Source organism: Schistocerca nitens, chromosome 11, assembly GCF_023898315.1.
Source record: "Schistocerca nitens isolate TAMUIC-IGC-003100 chromosome 11, iqSchNite1.1, whole genome shotgun sequence".
Classification (NCBI taxonomy): domain Eukaryota; kingdom Metazoa; phylum Arthropoda; class Insecta; order Orthoptera; family Acrididae; genus Schistocerca; species Schistocerca nitens.
In genome coordinates, this window is record NC_064624.1 from 111883669 (window position 1) to 111903127 (window position 19459).

Sequence of the window (19459 nt, forward strand, 5' to 3'; positions counted from 1 at the left end):
CTTGCACTGTTTATTGTTGCAGTTTATCTTTTTCTGAGTCTTTGTACACTACATCTGTACGTGTGGCAGAATGGATTGGGAATAAGCATTGATTGTACGATCTAGTTATTTATAGAGAAAAATTAGCTAAAAAAAGTTATTTTATGGAAATTTTACTCATTACTAGTTATGGTATTACTATTATTATTGTTATTATTTTTGTAGATATTTGGAGTTGTGGATGTGCTCTGTTCATTTTACAATAATATTGAGTTATTACTATCTTCTTAGTAAATCTTGTGTTAGAAAACAAGGGGGAGGCATTTCACGTTGGGTCTTGAAAACGAGACCTTAGTGGGACATGCACTAGGCATGAAATCAGTTTGACAGAAATATTAACGAGTGTATCAATTGCCCGCTGTTGTTTGATGAGTGAACTCGGGAACATTTGCCTTTCGCGGGCAAGTGCTCTACCGACTGAGCTACCCAAGCACGACTCACGCCCCCTCCTCACAGCTGTACTTCTGGCAGTACCTCGTCTCTTACCTTCCAAACTTCCTGTGTTTGCAGGAGAGCTTCTGTTAAGTTTGGAAGGTAGGAGACGAGATACTGGCAGAAGTACAGCTGTGAGGACAGGGCATGAGTCGTGCTTGGGTAGCTCAGTTGGTGGAGCACTTGCCCGCGAAAGGCAAAGGTCCCGAGTTCGAGTCTCGGTCCAGCACACAGTTTTAATGTGCAAGGAAGTTTCATGCATTAAATTAATTATTATCACAGTTTATGCAAACAAGTGAAAGAACCATAGACGGCCTTTTAAGTCCGTAATATCACTCGTAGTAAACCCTTAACCTATATTTACACCTACAGGGATACTTTGCAAATTACATTTACGTGCCTGGCAAAGGGTTTATCGAACCACCTTCACGATAATCCTCTATTATTCCAGTCTCAAACAGCGTGCGGAAAAACGAACACCTATATCCTTCTGAGCGAGCTCTGATTTCCTTATTTTATGATGATGATAGTTTCTTCCCGTGTAGGTCGGCGTCAGAAAATATTTTCGCATTCTGAGGCGAAAGCTGGTGATCGAAATTTCGTGATAAGTTTCTGCCGCAACGAAAAACGCCTATGTTTTAATTATATCCGCCCCAAATCCTGTATCGTGTCAGTGACACTGTCTCCCCTATTTCTCGATAATGCAAAATGTGCTGCTCTTCTTTGAGCACTCTCGATGTAGTCCGTTTATTCTGTCTTGTAGGGAACCCACACCGTAGAGCAGCGCTCCAGAAGAGGACGGACAAGCGTGGTGTAGGCAGTCTCTCTAGTAGATCTGTTGCATCTTCAGCCAATAAAACGCAGTCTTTGGTTCACCTACCCACAACATTTCCTATGTATGATTTCCAATTAATGTTGTTCTTAATTGTGATTCTTAGGTGTTTAGTTGAATTTACAGTCTTTAAATTTGAGTGATTTATCGTCTAACCGAAGTTTCACCGATTCCGTTTAGCACTCATGTGGAGAACCTCACACTTTTCATTATTTAGGGTCAACTCCCAATTTTCGCAACATACAGATATCTTTTCTAATCGTTTTGCAAATTGGTTTTGATATTCTGATGACTTTACTAGATGGTAAATGACAGCATCATCTACAAACGAGCCGGCCGGAGTGGCAGAGCGGTTGTAGGCGCTTAAGTCTGGAAGCGCACGAGCGCTACGGTCGCAGGTTCGAATACTGCCTCGGGCATGGATGTGTGTGATGTCCTTAGGTTAGTTAGGTTTAAGTAGTTCTAAGTTCTAGTGGACTGATGACCTCTGAAGTTAAGTCCCATAGTGCTCAGAGCCGATCTACAAACAACCTCAGACGATTCATCAATTGTCTCCGAAATCGTTTATATAGATAAGGAACAGCATTACCTTGGTATCATTAAGTGCATTAGAATCACGTTGGGGAATTTATAACGGAATGCCGGGTTCAGTAAACAGTTCATTCGCATATCGCCTCACGGCAGCAGAGCAGAACTCGGAGGTCGCTTCCGAGGACAACAGGTCGAATCGCCAGACTGTCGTACAACTTAGCAGTCAGGGTGCATGGAGTAACCACGAGAGTGATCCTGCAGTCACACGAAGCCCCACTGCAGACCGTAACCCCGGGTGTCTAGCAGGCAGGCAGGTCGGCTGCAGGCACTCAAGTCGCCTCCTGCTAGTCGACTCCCGGCCATCACTGGCACCGAGGTGGAACCACCCGCCACCAGGAAACAAACGACACCTCCACCCTGCTGCGCTCCACTGACTTCTCGCTTGACACCACTCAACTCTGCAATGTCGCTGGTCTTCGGGCAGTGGAATGCACGCTACAAGACATCCACCTCGGACCTGTTCTTGAAGTAACCACTTTCTAACAGTTCATTGTGTCGTTGTGGTGCCAACTACCACATAAGCTGCCGCTGCAGATGCAGTACGGTACGCCAGAACCATACGCCAAACACAATTGTTTTCCCTCTCTGTAGTTCCACGTGGCCGTTTGGAGTCCAATCTTATTGGCTCCGTAGTTGATTGTCGTGACCGCTTGTGGCAACAATGATCTACAGTGGCAACATTCGGGGCAAGTTTTTCTGTAATGTTGCAAAAGGAACATGGACCTTCTTGTAGCCCTAATACACAACCTCTTTCATCCCCAGTGACAAACATCAATTGGCAAAGTCCAATTTCAAAGATAAATGAAATGTCACGTGCCTAGGGCCTCCCGTCGGGTAGACTGTTCGCCAGGTGCAAGTCTTTCGATTTGACGCCACTTTCGCGACTTGCGCGTCGATGCGGATGAAATGATGATAATTAGGACAACACAGCACCCAGTCCCTGAGCAGAGAAAATGTCCGACCCAGCCGGGAATCGAACCCGGGCCCGTAGGATTGACATTCTGTGGCACTGACCACTCAGCTACCGGGGGCGGACAGTTTCAAAGGTAATTAACGCTCACGAACGTTGCAGAAAGTATTTAAAGGAAACTTGATTTGCATCCCCATAGTGGCGCTGCTAGCCACACTCTTGTGCGACTGGCACTGCTCTTAAATCTGGATAGACATCATCATTCTGAAGCAGAAAGGCGCCTCCCAGCTTACGTTTCAGTTGCAGAACTGCTCCTTGGTGTTGCGATTTTCAGATCCGACTATAGGGGTGCAGCTTTCTCCATTTCGAAGGAATCCCCCCCAGGCGTACCCCCCCCCCCCCTCTCCACCCCTCCCCTCACAACCACCACCTACTCTTCCTCCACCCCCCCCCCCCAGCTGATGTGGTGCCTTTGTCTTTTCAACTAATATCCTAGTAGCGCAGTTTTCTGGCTAATAGTAGCTATCTCGACACCTCACACTTACTACAATATATACACACACATGATCGACAATCATTTTGATCAACAAATTTATTTATATTACAAACGCAGTTATCGACGGGTTTATATAACGATACGATATTGTAGTGCCTGTGTTATTCCGAATTACGATGTGAAGCTCGTTTCGACGTGCCTGCATCGTAATTCGGAATAACACAGGCACTGCAATGGCGTATTCATCCTCCGATTGTAGGCAGGCGACTTTATATGGAAACGTCTCCCCTGTGTTGGAATACACTTAATGGAGGTAAGGGTACAGCTTGCAGACACATGGTTGACAACAAACAGGTGTTTGCGGCTGGCCGCGGGTCTCGCTCGGATAGCCTAATGACAAGGCGGCCACTCGCGACGAGTGGGACGTCCGGGTTCGAGTCCCGGTCCGGCACAAACTTTCACTGTCGTCACTCCACTCCACAGCTTATGGTTGTCCATGTTCGCAATTTCGAATACATTTAATGCACAAAGGGCGTTCAAAAAGTTTTGCACAGTCGTCTCTAATTTTTTTACTTTTTGAAGGAGGAGAATGAAATTTTTTGTGAACATACTTGGAACATTTAGCTCTACATTGAGCCTACACTATGTAGCCTCCATCAGCTGTGACGCATCTGGCCCAACGTTCTTTCCATGACGTAAATGCACTTTGGTAAAATTCTGGGGATTGACTTTTAACCATCGCTTGACACAGGAAATAAGTCTCATTATCAAGTTTTACCGCGCAGGTGGGCCTTCTGACGATCAAAGAGGTAAAAATCAGATGGAGCCAAGTGCGGACTGTAGGGAGGATGAGGAACAATTTTCCAATCCACTGTCCTGATTTTCCTCTGAGGCATAAACGCTGTATGGGGTTTGGCATTGTCACGGTGTAGTCTGATGAACTGACGCTGAAGCTGTGGTCTGTGGGTCTTGATGGCACGTCGCAGCTTGTCCATTGACAAACAGTAATGGTCCCGATTAGCTGTGGAGCTAGGTTCCAAAAAGTCAATGAAAACGACACCACACTGATCCCAGAAGAACGAGGTCATCACCTTTCACCCTGCTGTCCGTGAACGTCTTTGTTTCTTCTCCCGAGGGGAACCTGGATGGCGCCGCTCCATGGATTGGACTTTGCTCTCAGGTTCGGACAAAAACAACCATGTTTCATCCCGTGCAATGACGCCGTCAAGACACTGTTTCCACTCTTCAGTGAAGGTCTTCATGAGACCCTAGCACACATTCTTCCTCATCGTTTTCATTTCGCTTGTCAATAATCTAGGCACCCAACGTGCAGAGACTTTTCTGTACCCTAGTGACTGTACCAGTGATACCACACTACCCAATGGAGTCATTTCAGCAATCTGTCGTGTCGTCACACATCTGTCATTTTGGATGATTTGATCAATGGTCTCCTTATTCACGTCACTCACTGCCATGGATGGTCTACCGCATCGTGGATTTCCCAGTAGAGAGAAATCAAATTCTTTAAACCTCTGCAACCATCGCTGGATACTGCTGCGATTCACAGTGTCCTCCCCATTAACAGGGAGCAACTTCCTGTGAATCAATGTGGCAGAGTCATCGCCTGTTTTGAAGGGGAACTCCATCATCGACCGTTGTCGCCACCTGACATTTACTTCACGGTCCATTATGGCTCACCTGTAAAAAAAAGGAAATACTTTTATATACCAACTTATATCTGAATGTTCAAAGTATGTTCACAAAAAATTTAACTCTCCTCCTGCAAAAAATAAAAAAATTAGCGACGACTGTGCAAAACTTTTTGAACGCCCTTTGCAGATCTACAATGAAGGGCGAAAGAAACTGGTATAGGCATATATATTCAAATACAGAGATATGTAAATAACCAGAACACGGCGCTGCGGTCGGCAGCACCTATATAAGACAACAAGTGTCTGGCGCAATCATTAAATTGGTTATTGCAGCTTCAGTGACAGGTTATCAACATTTAAGTGAGTTTGTACGTGGTGCACGAGCGATGGGACACAGCATCTCCGAGGTAGATATGAAGTCGGGAGTCTTCCCCGTACGATCATTTCACGAGTGTACCGTGAATATCAGGAATCGGGTAAAACATCAAATCTCCGACATCGCTGCGACCGGAAAAACATCCTGAAAGAACGGTACCAACGACGACTGAAGAGAATAGTTTAACGTGACAGAAGGTCAACACTTATGCAAATTGCTGCAGATTTCAATGCTGCACCATCAACAAGTATCGGCGTGCGAACCATTCAACAAAACATGATCGATATGGGCTTTTGGAACCAAAGGCCTACTCGTCTACCCTTGGTGACGGCACAACACAAAGCTTTACTCCTCGCCAGGGCCCGTCAACAGCGGCGTTGGGCTGTTGATGTCTGGAAACATGTTACCTGGACGGACGAGTGTCGTTTCAAGTTCTAGCGACGGATGGATGTGTGCAGGTATGGAGACAACCTCATGAATCCCTGCATGTCAGTAGCGAGGGTTCAAGCTGCTGGAGGCTTTGTAAGGATGTGGGGCATGTGTACTTGGAGTGATATGGGACCTCTGATACGTCTATATACGACACTGACAGGTGACACGTACGTAAGCACCTTGCCTGATGACCTGCATCCATTCATGTCCATTTTCCATTCCGACGGATTCGGGCAATTCCAGAAGGACAATGCGACGTCCCACACGTCGAGAATTACTACAGAGTGGCTTCGGGAACACACATATGGGTTTAAAACACCTCCGCTGGCCACCAAACTCCCCAGACATGAGCATCACTGAGCACATCTGGTATGTGCTGCAAAGTGCTATCCAGAAGATATCTCCACTCCCTCTTGCGGATTTATGGTGTTCATTCCTTCCAGCACTGCTTCAGACATTAGTCGAGTGCATGCGGCACTTCTGCGTGTTCGCGGGTGCCTTACATGGTGTTAGGCAGGTGTACCAGTTTCTTTGGCCCTTGACTGTGCATCAGTTCCCAATTCATTATTAAAGACTGGCACGTCATGAGATTTTTGTGTCGAAATAGTAAACCAGTACGCCCGGACATCTGCTACACGTCTCTTAGTGTAACTCGATGTCGTCCTAAGTCCACGTTGCAGGCGTATTTGTGAAACAAATACTCTTTTGTGACGAATGTGTGTCCGCAGTTGATGACTGGTAAAGTAAAGGAAAAAATGAGCGAGTCACGGGTGAGAGACGTCACGCTTCCTGCGGTTCAACCTTCCTGCGGAAACACTTCCGCTGCACGTAGCGCACACTCAGTCAGAGCTCCCTGCGGTACGCACCGCGTGTGTTCGTTCCCACCTCTGCGTGAGTAGCTGACAATGGACCCAGCGGGCGTAGCTACGTCGCTGCTGGTTTTGCTGGCAGCAAATAACTCCTCGATACTCGACTGTGTCTGTAACCACGTCGCCAACGTCACCGACGAAATGAGTTACGGCGATGGACTGATGTGGGAGACGTACTGCCAAGACCTCGGTGAGTACATCTTCGTACAGTGTCGACTCACTCGACGTTACGCAGTACACAGTTATGTACTGCAAACAGGCTGTTTGACTTACATGTAGTGCTGTGAAACCAGGTAAAACGTTCACAGGCCACCAGTGAAGGACTACATGTACGTCTACATCTGTATGATCACTCTGCAATTCACATTTAAGCAGTTCATCGAACTACATTGTCCCTTCAAGTTACGTGGCTAGTGTTCCACTCTCGAACAGCTTCCGGGAGAAATGAACATTTAAGTCTTTCCATGAGTACCCTGATTTCTCCTCGTATTCTCTGTGTAGGTGGGCGCAAAAAAAAGTTATTCCCACACTCTGAGGAGAAAGCTGGTGATTGCAGTTTCATGAGAAGAACCCGTCTTAACGTGAAACGTATTTTTTTTTTTTTCATGACAGCCACCCCAATTCCTGTATTATATCAGTTCAAATGGTTCAGATGGCTCTGAGCACTATTGGACTTAACTTCTGAGGTCATCAGTCCCCTAGAACATAGAACTACTTAAACCTAACTAACCTAAGGACATCACCCACACCCATGCCCTAGGCAGGATTCGAACCTGCGACCGTAGCGGTCGCGCGGTTCCGGACTGTAGCGCCTAGAACCTCGGCCGGCTATTATATCCGTGGCACACTCTCCCCTATTTCATGGTAATACAGAACGAGTGCCCTTCTTTGGACGTTTACGATGTCCGTTAATCCTGCCTGGTAAGAATCCCACTCAATACAGCAATATTCCGGAACAGGGCGGACAAGTGTAGTGTAGGCAGTCTCTCTAGTGGACCTCCTGCAGTTTTATAATCTTCTGCCAATAAATCGACGCCTTTGGTTAGCCTTCCCACACACATTACCTATGTGACATTTCCAATTTAATTTACTCGTAATACTAATCTCTAATTCTTTAACTCAATTAGATTTCTTTAATTTATCGTGTTACTGAAATTTCGCGGATATATTTTACTACTCATGTTAATGACTTCACACTTTCCATTATTTAAAGTCAGTTGCCACTTTTCAAATCATACAAATACCTTGTCTAAATCATTTTGAAATTGTTTTTGATCATCTGATGACTTTACGACAATAGTAAATTACAGCATCAGCAGCAAGTGGCTTGTAGTGAAATACCGTGCTGACGGAATATCGTTTCAGTTATGCGACTGGATTCGTGATTTCCTGTCAGAGAGGTCGCAATTCGTAGTAACCGACAGAAAGTCATCGAGTAAAATAGAAGTGATTTCTAGCGTTCCCCAAGGTAGTGTTATAGGCCCTTTGGTGTTCCTCATCTACGTAAACTATTTGGGAGACAGTGTGAGCGCCGGCCGGTGTGGCCGTGCGGTTCTAGGCGCTTCAGTCTGGAACCGCGTGACCGCTACTGTCGCAGGTTCGAATCCTGCGTCGTGCATGGATGTGTGTGGTGTCCTTAGGTTAGTTACGTTTAATTGGTTCTAAGTTCTAGGCGACTGATGACCTCAGAAGTTAAGTCGCATAGTGCTCAGAGCCACAGTCTGAGCAGCCGCCTTGGCTTGTTTGCAGATGATGTTTATCGACTAATAAGGCCATCAGAAGATCCAAACAAATTGTAAAACGTTTTAGAAAAAATATCTGTATAGTGGGAAAATTGGTAATTGTCGCTAAATAATGAAAAGTGTGAGATCATCCACATGAGTGCTAAAAGGAATTCGTTAAACTTCGGTTACACGATAAATCAGTCAAATCTAAGCACCGTTAAGTTCAACTATATAACTAGGAATCACAATAATCAACAATTTAAATTGGAAGGAACACACAGAAAATGTTGTGAGGAAGGCTAACCGAAGACTGCGTTTCATAGGCAAAACACTTAGAACAAGTAACGGGTCTACTCAAAAGACTGCCTACACTACGTTTGTCCGTCGTCTTTCAGGATACTGCTGCGCGGTGTGGGATCCTTACCAGATAGGATTGACAGAGTACATCGAAAAAGTTCAAAGAAGGGCAGCACGTTTTGTATAATCACGAAATATGCGAGAGAGTGTCACTGAAATGATACGGGATTTGGGCTGGACATAATTAAAACAAAGGCGTTTTTCGTTGCTACGGAATCTTCTCACGAGATTTCAATCAGCAACTTTCTCCTCCGAATGTGAAAATATTTTGCTTACGCTGACCTACGATAACCATAAGAAAATAAGGGAAATTAGAATTCGCACTGAGAGATACAGGTGTTCGTTTCCTCCGAGCTGTACGAGATTGGAATAATACACAATTATTGTGAAAGTGGTTCGATGAACCTTCTGCCAAGCACTTAAATGTGATTTACCCGTGTAGATGTAGATGCAGATGAAAAAAACCTTTGTGGACTGTTCAGATTGTCCCCTAAATGATTCATGTAGATCAGGAACAGCAGAAGTCCCATAAATCTTCCTTGGGAATTACTCGAAGAGTTTCCGTCGATTACTACGAACTATGACCTCTCTGACATGAAATCACGAATCCACTCGCACAACTGAGACGATGATCCATACACACGTAATTTGTTAACATTCCGCCTGTGAGGAACAGTGTCAAAAGCCTTCTGAAAATATAAAAATATTAAATCAATTTGACATCCCCTTTCGATATCAGTTATTACTTCGTGAGGATAAAGAGCGTGTTGTTTCTTCACAAGAACGATATTTACTGAATATGTGTTAGTTATCTCTCGATAAAACGCCTTCTTCCATGTGATTCATAATGTTCGAGCGCAGTGCATCTTCAAAGTCATTCCGCAAATCGTCGTTACTGATGTGGATCTGCAATGCACAGGATTACTCCTGTTTCCGTTCTTAGTCTTGGTGTGACTCGTGCAACTTTCCAGTCTTCGGGTACGGCTCTTCCGTGGAGGGGGCGGTTGTATGCGACTTCTAAGTACGGAACTGTTGCATCAGCGTAGCCTGGAAGGAACCTGACTGGTATACAGTCGGGACTGGAAGAGTTCCCTTTATTAATAGATTTGAGCTGCTTCGCTACAGCGAGGACAACTACTTCTAAGTTACTCATGTTGACAGTTGTTCTTTATTCGAAATCTGGAATATTTACCTCGACTTCTTCGGTGAACGAATGTCGGAAAACGATGTTTAGTAACTCTCATTTACTGGCACTGTCATCAGTAACATCACCATTGTTAACGCGCAGTGAAGGTACTGATTGTGTCTTGCTGCTGCTGTACTTTACGTATGATCGGTATCTCTTAGTTTTTTGAGAAAACTATTCAAGATATGTCCCATCGAAGTTCCCTTCTCTAAAACTTTGCCGATCTAGTTGTTCTTTCCTTCGTTTAAAAATTTGCGTGATTTTTTCTGTTGCTTCTGCAACACCGTTCTGATATGTTTTGTGTATCGTGGTGAATCTGTTTGATACGCATCCCTCAACTGCGGTCGATGCCATTTCCTAGCAGTCAAACCCCATCTTGTCTGTATTTAGATAATGCGATCGAAAAGAGTGGAGACTGCGTGAAGCGGACTTTTATCTGCTTGTTAAAGTAGATGTATTTTGCATGTACACTATGTGCTCAAAAGTATCCGGACATCCCTAAAAACGTACGTGTTTCATATTTGATGCATTGTGCTGCCACCTACTGCCAGGTACTCCATATCAGCGACCTCAGTAGTCATTAGACATCGAGAGAGACCAGAATGGGGCGCTCTGCGGAACTCACGGACTTCAAACGTGGTCAGGTGATTGGGTGTCATTTCTGTAATACGTCTGTACGCGACATTTCCACACTCCTAAACGTCCCTAGGTCCACTGTTTCCGATGCGATAGTGAAGTGGAAAGGTGAAGGGGCACGCACAGCACACAAGCGTACAGCGCGACCTCGTCTGTTGACTGACAGAGACCGTTGACAGTTGAAGAGGGTCGTAACGTGTAATGGGCAGACATCTATCCAACCATCACACAGGAATTCCAAACTGCATCAGGATCCACTGCAGGTACTGTGGCAGTTCGGCGGGAGGTGCGAAAACTTGGAGTACGTGCTCGAGCGGCAGTTCATAAGACACATATCACGCCGGTAAATACCAAACGACGTGTCGCTTGGTGTAAGGAGCGTAAACATTGGACGATTGAGCAGTGGGAAAACGTTGTGTGGAGTAACGAATCACGGTACACTGCATGGGGGCTTAATTAAAATAGAATGCAAATAATTTTAAATTTTGCTTTAGTAGCTGTATGTCCGATTACGCAGTCTCGTAAACGGTTGGCCCTGACTCGTATTATTACGCTATCTGACTGCTTAGAACAATAACAAAGAATGAAATGGAAATTTTCATTAACACAATTAATTAATTAATTAAGTCCCCAGCAACTATAAAACCTACGAAACCAAAGCACAAGTATAACTGTTCTGTGTGTGGAAGTATGACTCAACGTACGCATCTGGCACGGTTCTTCTTCAATAACACAAGAATTTTTAAATAACATTTATACTGAATTAATTAAAGAAAATAAAAATACCATAATTACTCAAGAAAACCAGAATTACACTCTAATACAAGAACACAAGCCAGATGCTTTGTTGACTGAACCTGTAATGACGCATTATTTAAAACATGGAAATAATGAAAAATAAATCAAGTTTCGTTACCTTCATATATTGACCAAAATCACTCTAATCATTACAATATATCTCCACACCGACTCGCTATTACCACATCTCAACAAGAACTTTTCAGTATCACATCTCAGCAAGCACTCCCTACTAGCACATCTGAACACGAACTGACTACTACGAGTCCTGGACAAGCACTGCCCACTACGACATCTCAATAATCACTGCCAGTGGAGGCGGCGGAACAATGCTCTCTAGCGATCTCTGGCGCTGTGGCTCAGTGTAGCCACCTTTCATATGCCCTTCCTCCACGGCTAGAATTTGATGATATTTTTGCCAGCATTGGTGGTGAAAATACCACCAAATTCGTCAAAAAAATACAGACAAAAATAAAAGATAATATTAATACGTAAATATCATATAACTAGATAAAATTTTGGCTTTGCACTGATCTTTCAATAACCTATTATATAGAATACAGTAAGCAATACACATTCTTTCATACATGTGACTTTACATAATAGTTTACACAAGTATTACGTGGTTAAACAATTCAATCAATAGCGTCAGCAATGACGAATATGTGCAGGTAAGAGTCTCATAACTTTTCACAACCAGTAATACACAAAAAATCAGTTTATACAAATATTCACATAAACGCTTTCCATAGCTCAAGAATAAGCAGTTGACAGTTCCAGCAGTAGCACCCTGCAATGGTCAACAGGTGCAAAAACCAACAAGTAACATTTTTTCAATAGAAACAGTCCATCAGTGGCACCCAGTAATGTTGAATAGGTGCAGACACCAACAAGTGTGCATTTCAGTATAAGCAGTTCCATTAGTGGCACCAGCAATGTTGAGCAGGTGCACACAGCAACAGGTGACATCTTTTCAGTAGAAGCAGTCCATCAGTGGCACCCAGCAATGTTGAGCAGGTGCAGACACCAACAAGTAACACCATTTCAGTAGAAGCAGTCCATCAGTGGCACCCAGTAATGTTGACCAGGTGCAGACAGCAAGAAGCAACATGATTTCAGTAGAAGCAGTCCATCAGTGGCACCCAGCAATGTTGAGCAGGTGCAGACACCAACAAGTAACACCATTTCAGTAGAGGCAGTCCATCAGTGGCACCCAGTAATGTTGACCAGGTGCAGACAGCAAGAAGCAACATCATTTCAGTAGAAGCAGTCCATCAGTGGTACCCAGCAATGTTGAGCAGGTACACACAGCAACAAGTCACATTTCTCCGCAGAAGCAGTTCCATAAAATTCACTATCACTGATCACACTGTTCATCAGAGTTTATAAGCAGAAATTAAACATGTCCTAGTGGCACCAATCATGTAGAAAAGGTACAAGTATCAGTCCATAATTTTTACTATCACTGATCACACAGTTCATCAGCAGAAATTAAACATGTCTAAATGTCACACATCATGTTGAAAAGTGCAGCACCAACACTAATCAGGCAGTTCAGGCATGAACAATAGTTTGAACACACATATAATGCTTTTACACTAAACATACAAATCATAACAAACACACAAATGATATCAGATAATTGTCCTATTAACTATTACAATACTCAAATACCAGTAAACCTATAATATTTATGGGTGTCAGTGCAAGCCACTACAAACAAATAAAATAATATTTAGGAGATAGGTGGGTAGGATTAGGAAAGGAAAACACACAAAACACACTCACTCATCTTTCATCCACATTAAGTGCTACTGTGTAATTGAATAGTGTTAACTGTGTAAATGTAACTCTGTCCAAGATTTGATGTTCGACATGTGTATCAAGTAGTAGTGGCAGCAATGTATAACAGTCAATAATAGTTAAGTCAACGTCATAGTCATCATGTCAAGACCAATGTTTGCCAAGCCAAATCAAATGTATCGTTGCTGAACAACTGTCAGTGAGCCAAACAAATGCTTCCTCTCTCAAAAAAAGTATGTACTGCTTATTGATTTAACAAAGTGTGTGTAGACAATCTTCGAGTCTGCCATCTTCATCCTCCTTGTTCCATATAAACCAACAAAAAAATATGCTCCTTACTTACTTTACTTCTTATCCACCAAAACTCCAATAATCATCAACTTCATATAATCTTAATATCTAAATAATACTTCTTCAATACGTCGATACATATAAACCTTATTGCCAATATCATTTCACTTCCATAACAACTCTTTCCTCTAGTCAGTCTCCTCGAACAAGCGCAGACAAAATCCTAATGCAAACCTCAATTCATCATCTCATACAATCCGAAGACACAATGTCAACACACAACCTCTCGTGTAATCCATCTGATCCAAATCTGCTACTCATTATAAATTATAAGATACATTTTGGTTCCTTGTCCATCATTAAATAAAAGAAATGCATACATGAGCTCTAACAGACTTAGTTCGAATAACTCTCAGTAATTAAGTACGATTACGAAGTGTTAATGATCATGATATTTCAGTGTGTACACCACTTCAAAAATTATGGCAAACAGAAGCAAACATGTGGAGTATTTCTTGTGTCAAGTGTCACTTCCTATTTCAATTGCTCACGAAGAATGCAGTGTAATAACTGTCAATGGTCTAACCTAGTGTTGGTATGTCATGTCGTTAGCTTCCTTCCTATTAGCATAAATTTATACAGCTTCCATAAAACCTCAGCTCATGTGACTTCTATGAAGTTTCTTGTACTCATGTCGTTCGTCGAATTATAGCAGTTCATTTTCTTATCTTAAAAATATAAGGCACTGAGCGTAAGCAAAACATGCAATAGCGAGTAAATATACCAGTAGAGAACAGAATGTCAACAAGTGGATGCAGCACAATTCTTACAACGAGGCTCTGCCAAGCGCACAATCTGTAACTAATACCATAGTGTAACCTAAACTTCTATGTTCGTACACTGTACATCAGCATTTCTATACACCAAATTAAAGAGTAGTTATGACAACAAAACAGAAATGTGTAAATATGCAATCCATACGCACAGCAGCAAACATATATCTTACGTAATAAACACGTCATTAGCATCATATCAGCATAAGCAAATTAATGTACATATGTAATCTTAATAAGTAAACATGAAAGCACAAGCAGATAAATCACAAAGTATAACTTACATACATAACAGCACAACTAATCAGGTGAGAGTTATAATTTAAATAAATAAGCACAGCAGGCACATAATAAAAAAATATGACATCAGTGAAAAAGCATTGCAGCCAAGCGATGCATAATATACATAAGTACGAACCCGGTTCATTAATCACTCATTGTCAAAATCAGTTAATGTGCGCAAGCACGTCGCTTCACTAGTAAATTCATAGAACATGAAATTTAGCACAAAGTATGAATCACGTAATCGCGAGCAGCAAATTACGTCTAAAGTACGTACCTAAGTGGAAATATGTTACCTGAAAAATAAACTCAATTAATCATTACCTTTTTAGTTTATTACTTTTTTCTTCGAAATGACATTCTTCCTGAAATTTTCTCAATAGCAAGTCGTCTTAACGTCGGACACGCACAGAATTTACCTGAAGTTCTTAAATATTTTATAGAACCATATCCTTCATATATTGACCAAAATCACTCTAATCATTACAATATATCTCCACACCGACTCGCTATTACCACATCTCAACAAGAACCTTTCAGTATCACATCTCAGCAAGCACTCCCTACTAGCACATCTGAACACGAACTGACTACTACGAGTCCTGGACAAGCACTGCCCACTACGACATCTCAATAATCACTGCCAGTGGAGGCGGCGGAACAATGCTCTCTAGCGATCTCTGGCGCTGTGGCTCAGTGTAGCCACCTTTCAACACAACGTGGCGATCCGATGGCAGGGTGTGGGTATGGCGAACGCCCGGTGAACGTCATCTGCCAGCGTGTGTAGTGCCAACAGTAAAGTTCGGAGGCGGTGGTGTTATTGTGTGGTCGTGTTATTCGTGAAGCGGGCTTGCACTCCTTGTTTTGCGTGGCACTGTCACAGCACAGGCCAACACTGATGTTTTAAGCATCTTCAAAAATGCTTCAAATGGCTCTGAGCACTATGGGACTTTTCTGAGGTCATCAGTCCCCTAGTACTTAGAACTACTTAAACCTAACTATCCTAAGGCTATCACAGACATCCACACCCGAGGCAGGATTCGAACCTGCGACCGTAGCCGTCGCGCGGTTCCAGACTGTAGCGCCTAGAACCGCTGGCCCACCTCCGGCTGGGTTTAAGCATCTTCGCGCTTCCCACTGTTGAAGAGTAATTCGGGGATGGCGATTTATGCTTAAAACACGATCGAGCACCTGTTCATAATGCACGGCCTGTGGCGGAGTGGCTACAAGACAATAGCATCCTTGTAATGGACCGGGCTGCACAGAGTCATGACCTGAATCCTACAGAATACCTTTGGGATGTTTTGGAACACCGACTTCTTGCCCAGCCTCACCGACTAACATCGATACCTTTCCTTAATGCAGCACTCTGTGAAGAATAGGCTGCCACTCCCCAAGAAACCTTTCAGCACCTGACTGAACGTACGCCTGCGAGAGTGGAAGCTGTCATCAAGGCTAAGGGTGAATTCCAGCATTACCACGAACTTGTAAGTCATTTTCAGCCAAGTGTCCAGATACTTCTGATAACATGGCATATTTTTGGTGGGTTTAGGTGTTACGGTATTCACTCTCGCTACAACAACCTTGTAGTCACTAATCGGTGTATCCGCCATTGTGCTCTCTATTGGCTCACCATTATTTGTTGCTAAGAGTTAAAATATAGTTTCGCAACCATTAACACTTCGAGTGCGCTCCTGAACTAACAGTTCGAAATAGTTTTGTAAGGAAGCATTCACTGGTATTTCGAAATAAGTTTCTTGCATGCCACCGACTGTAAACATATATTTTTTTCCAACGTATCGAGTGTAGATCGAAGTCACCATCACCTATAATTGAACGTATGGGGTGCCTGTTTGAAATGAGACTCAAGTTTCCCTTGAAGGACTACGTTTATTAGGACTGAGTTTTTTAGAGGAAACCGACACCTCAGTTTCAAGTCTACAGATCTATGGACTTTGTCTAATCTGTTTTTCAGGCGAGACGATATCTTGAAGTATTTTTGGGAAAGCCTGCAAATTACCCGTGTAGATCAATCAGAAGGAAAGAAATTGTAGAAGGTAGTTGAAGATTGCGATCTTTTTACAGGGGCAAGGAATCGGAATTCGGTGCATGCGCAGTGATAGACAAATGTAAATTTCCGTGTCATAAGCGAAAATGGCGAACGGCATTCTGCGTGTTACAATTGATCTGTCTGTTATGGCAGTACTGAGCAGGTATCATCAGCGATTCAGTTAAGCGCCTCCTAATGCCGACAATACGAGCATTCTCAGGCGGCATCGGCAGTCTGAAGGGCAGAACGTTCGTACAAAGAAAGAACCACCGACCGGCGCGAAGCAGATTATCGCTAATGTTTTCTCCATGAAACCCACACATAACACCTGTTGAGCATGAACGCTTTTTTGATGTCTTTTACACTGAAAAGCCAAAGAAATGGTACGCCTGCCAAATATCGTGTAGGGCCCCAGCAAGCAAGCACAAGTGCCGCAACACGGCGTGGCATCGACTCGACTAGTATCTGAAGTAGTGCTGCAGGGAACTGACACCGTGAATCCTGCAGGGCTGTCCGTGAATCCGTAAGTGTACTACGGGACGGAGGTCCCTTCCGAACAGCACGTTGCAAGCCATCCCAGATATGCTCAGTAATGTTCATGTCTGAAGAGTTTGGTGGCCAGCGGAAGATTTTCAACTCATAAGAGTGTTCCTGGAGCCGCTCTGTAGCAATACTGGACGCGAGGGCGTCACATTGCCCTGCTGGAATTGTCAAGTCCGTCGGAACGCACAATGGACATGAATGGATGTGGGTGATCACACAGGATCCTTACGTGCGTGTCACTTGTCAGAGTCGTGTCTAGACGCATCGGTGGTCCCATATCATTCCAACTGCACATGGTCCACGTCATAAGAGGGCCTCCACCAGCTTGAACAGTCCACTGCTGACGTACAGGATCCATGGATCCGTGAGGTTGTCTCCATACTCGTACACGTTCATCCACTCGATACAATTTGAAACGAGAGTCGTCCGACCAGAAAATATGTCTCCAGTCATCAACGGCCCAATGTCGGTGTTGTCCACACCACTTTCTTTGGCGCTCCAGTGTATATTCTGTGCCGTTCCTGTCGGTATGTACTGGTGTGCATTGAACAGCTACAGCCGTTTCCAACAGCTATATTAGTTTTCCAGTGCCCTCTGTTATTTCGAGCAGTGGCTTGTAGTGCTACCAGTGTTTTCCAATGGCCGGTGAACGTGCTTAGCTCACGTGGCGAGTCAGACTGCGTGGTGCTTACAGCAGGCCGTAGTTGAGGGGTGGAACGGTACTTGACACACACACGCACACACACACACACACACGCACACACACACACACACACTCACACTCACACACACACACACACACACACACACATATATATATATATATATATATATATATATATATATATATATATATATATATATATATATATATACAGCGTGGATCATAATTAATGGTGTAAACGCAAGTAGTTGAAAGTACACGATACTAGAAGCAAAAAAGTCTCAGTAAACATAGCGTCGTAAATGCATGCCTTAAGAGCTACGAGCAATTCTTCATCTTCGATACTGTGAAGCAGATCTCATCTACTGCAGGCTCTTTGCTTTCCACATTTTGGGAAGTATGTCCAGTAACATTTGCTATAAAATGCAAACCTGAAAAGTTATAAGCAATTCTTCATTAGAAGAGTTGTGTTTCCAAGTAGCGAAGAGGAGCACGTGCTCATAGCTCTTAGGGTGTGCATTTTAGAGCAAATGTTTACTAGACATCTTTTCTTGTTTTGGTCCCTACTACTACTTCCCAAAATGTGGAGAGCAAAGAGCCTGCAGTAAAAGAAATTTGCTTCACAGTATCGAAGATGAAGTATTGCTCGTAGCTCTTAAGGTATCCATTATCGACCCTATGTTTCCTGAGACTTTTTTGCTTCTAGTATCGTGTATACTTTCAACTGTACGCGTTTACGCTATTAATTATGATACATGGTGTATAGTGTTCGTTTCATTGTAATTCATACAAATCTACAGTATTATTCCGATCTTCATGTAATTTTGCACACTTTACCTTCAACGGAAGAGGAAGGTCACTATCTGCATAATATTTCGTAATCTGGCTTTAAAATATATGTGCATGTGGTATACATAGAGGAAAAGTTTTTACGAAATAACTCTAAAAGTTCTTCGCCGATTTACTTCTAATTTCTACATGATCCCCTAATGAACGTTTGGGAGGACGTAGGCTATATATATTTTTAGCAAGAGCTGGTATTGTCATTTGGAGAGCGAAACCGGTAGATAAGTAATACTAACTGCGACCTGTGGCTCTTTTCAGAAACTTGTATACTTACCTACACACGAGCAGTGGCGGATACAGAAAAGCCTCAAAGAGGGGCGCTAAAGATATCTTGAGCTACCTTTACTCTTAGCTTAATATTAAATAATCGCCGGCCGGAGTTGCCGAACGGTTCTAGGCGCTACAGTCTGGAACCGCGCGACCGCTACGGCCGCAGGTTCGAATCCTGCCTCGGGCATGGATGTGTGTGATGTGCTTAGGTTAGTTAGGTTTAAGCAGTTGCAAGTTCTAGGGGACTGATGACCTCAGAAGTTAAGTCCCGTAGTGTTCTGAGCCATTTGAACAATTAAATAATCAAGTCACACGGAAAGTTTAAGAAAGTATCACTTGAACTGATTTATACGCATATACAACAGCATGCCATCTTACGATATAAAAAAGTTACAAATGTGGTTCTCTTCCTCAAATGAAGAATTGTATGCGCAAATTGATTAATTGGCATAACATACATTACTGGGCAACTGAAAATCCATGTTGGCTGCGGCAAGTTGCACACCAAAAACCGTGGTCGGTGACTGTACGGTGTGGGATTCTGGAC

The 19459-nt window shown here is 43.3% G+C and overlaps 1 protein-coding gene across 1 annotated transcript in view; it reads left to right on the forward strand.

Moving 5' to 3' along the window:
• The first annotated feature begins 6657 nt into the window (after positions 1-6657).
• Positions 6658-19459, forward strand: part of LOC126212680 (uncharacterized) — an 89321-nt gene continuing 76519 nt past the window's right edge. Inside the window, exon 1 of the mRNA XM_049940099.1 lies at positions 6658-6819. Coding sequence (XP_049796056.1) covers positions 6666-6819 — 154 coding nt within the window. The 5' untranslated portion in view covers positions 6658-6665. The remainder of the gene's footprint in view (positions 6820-19459) is intronic.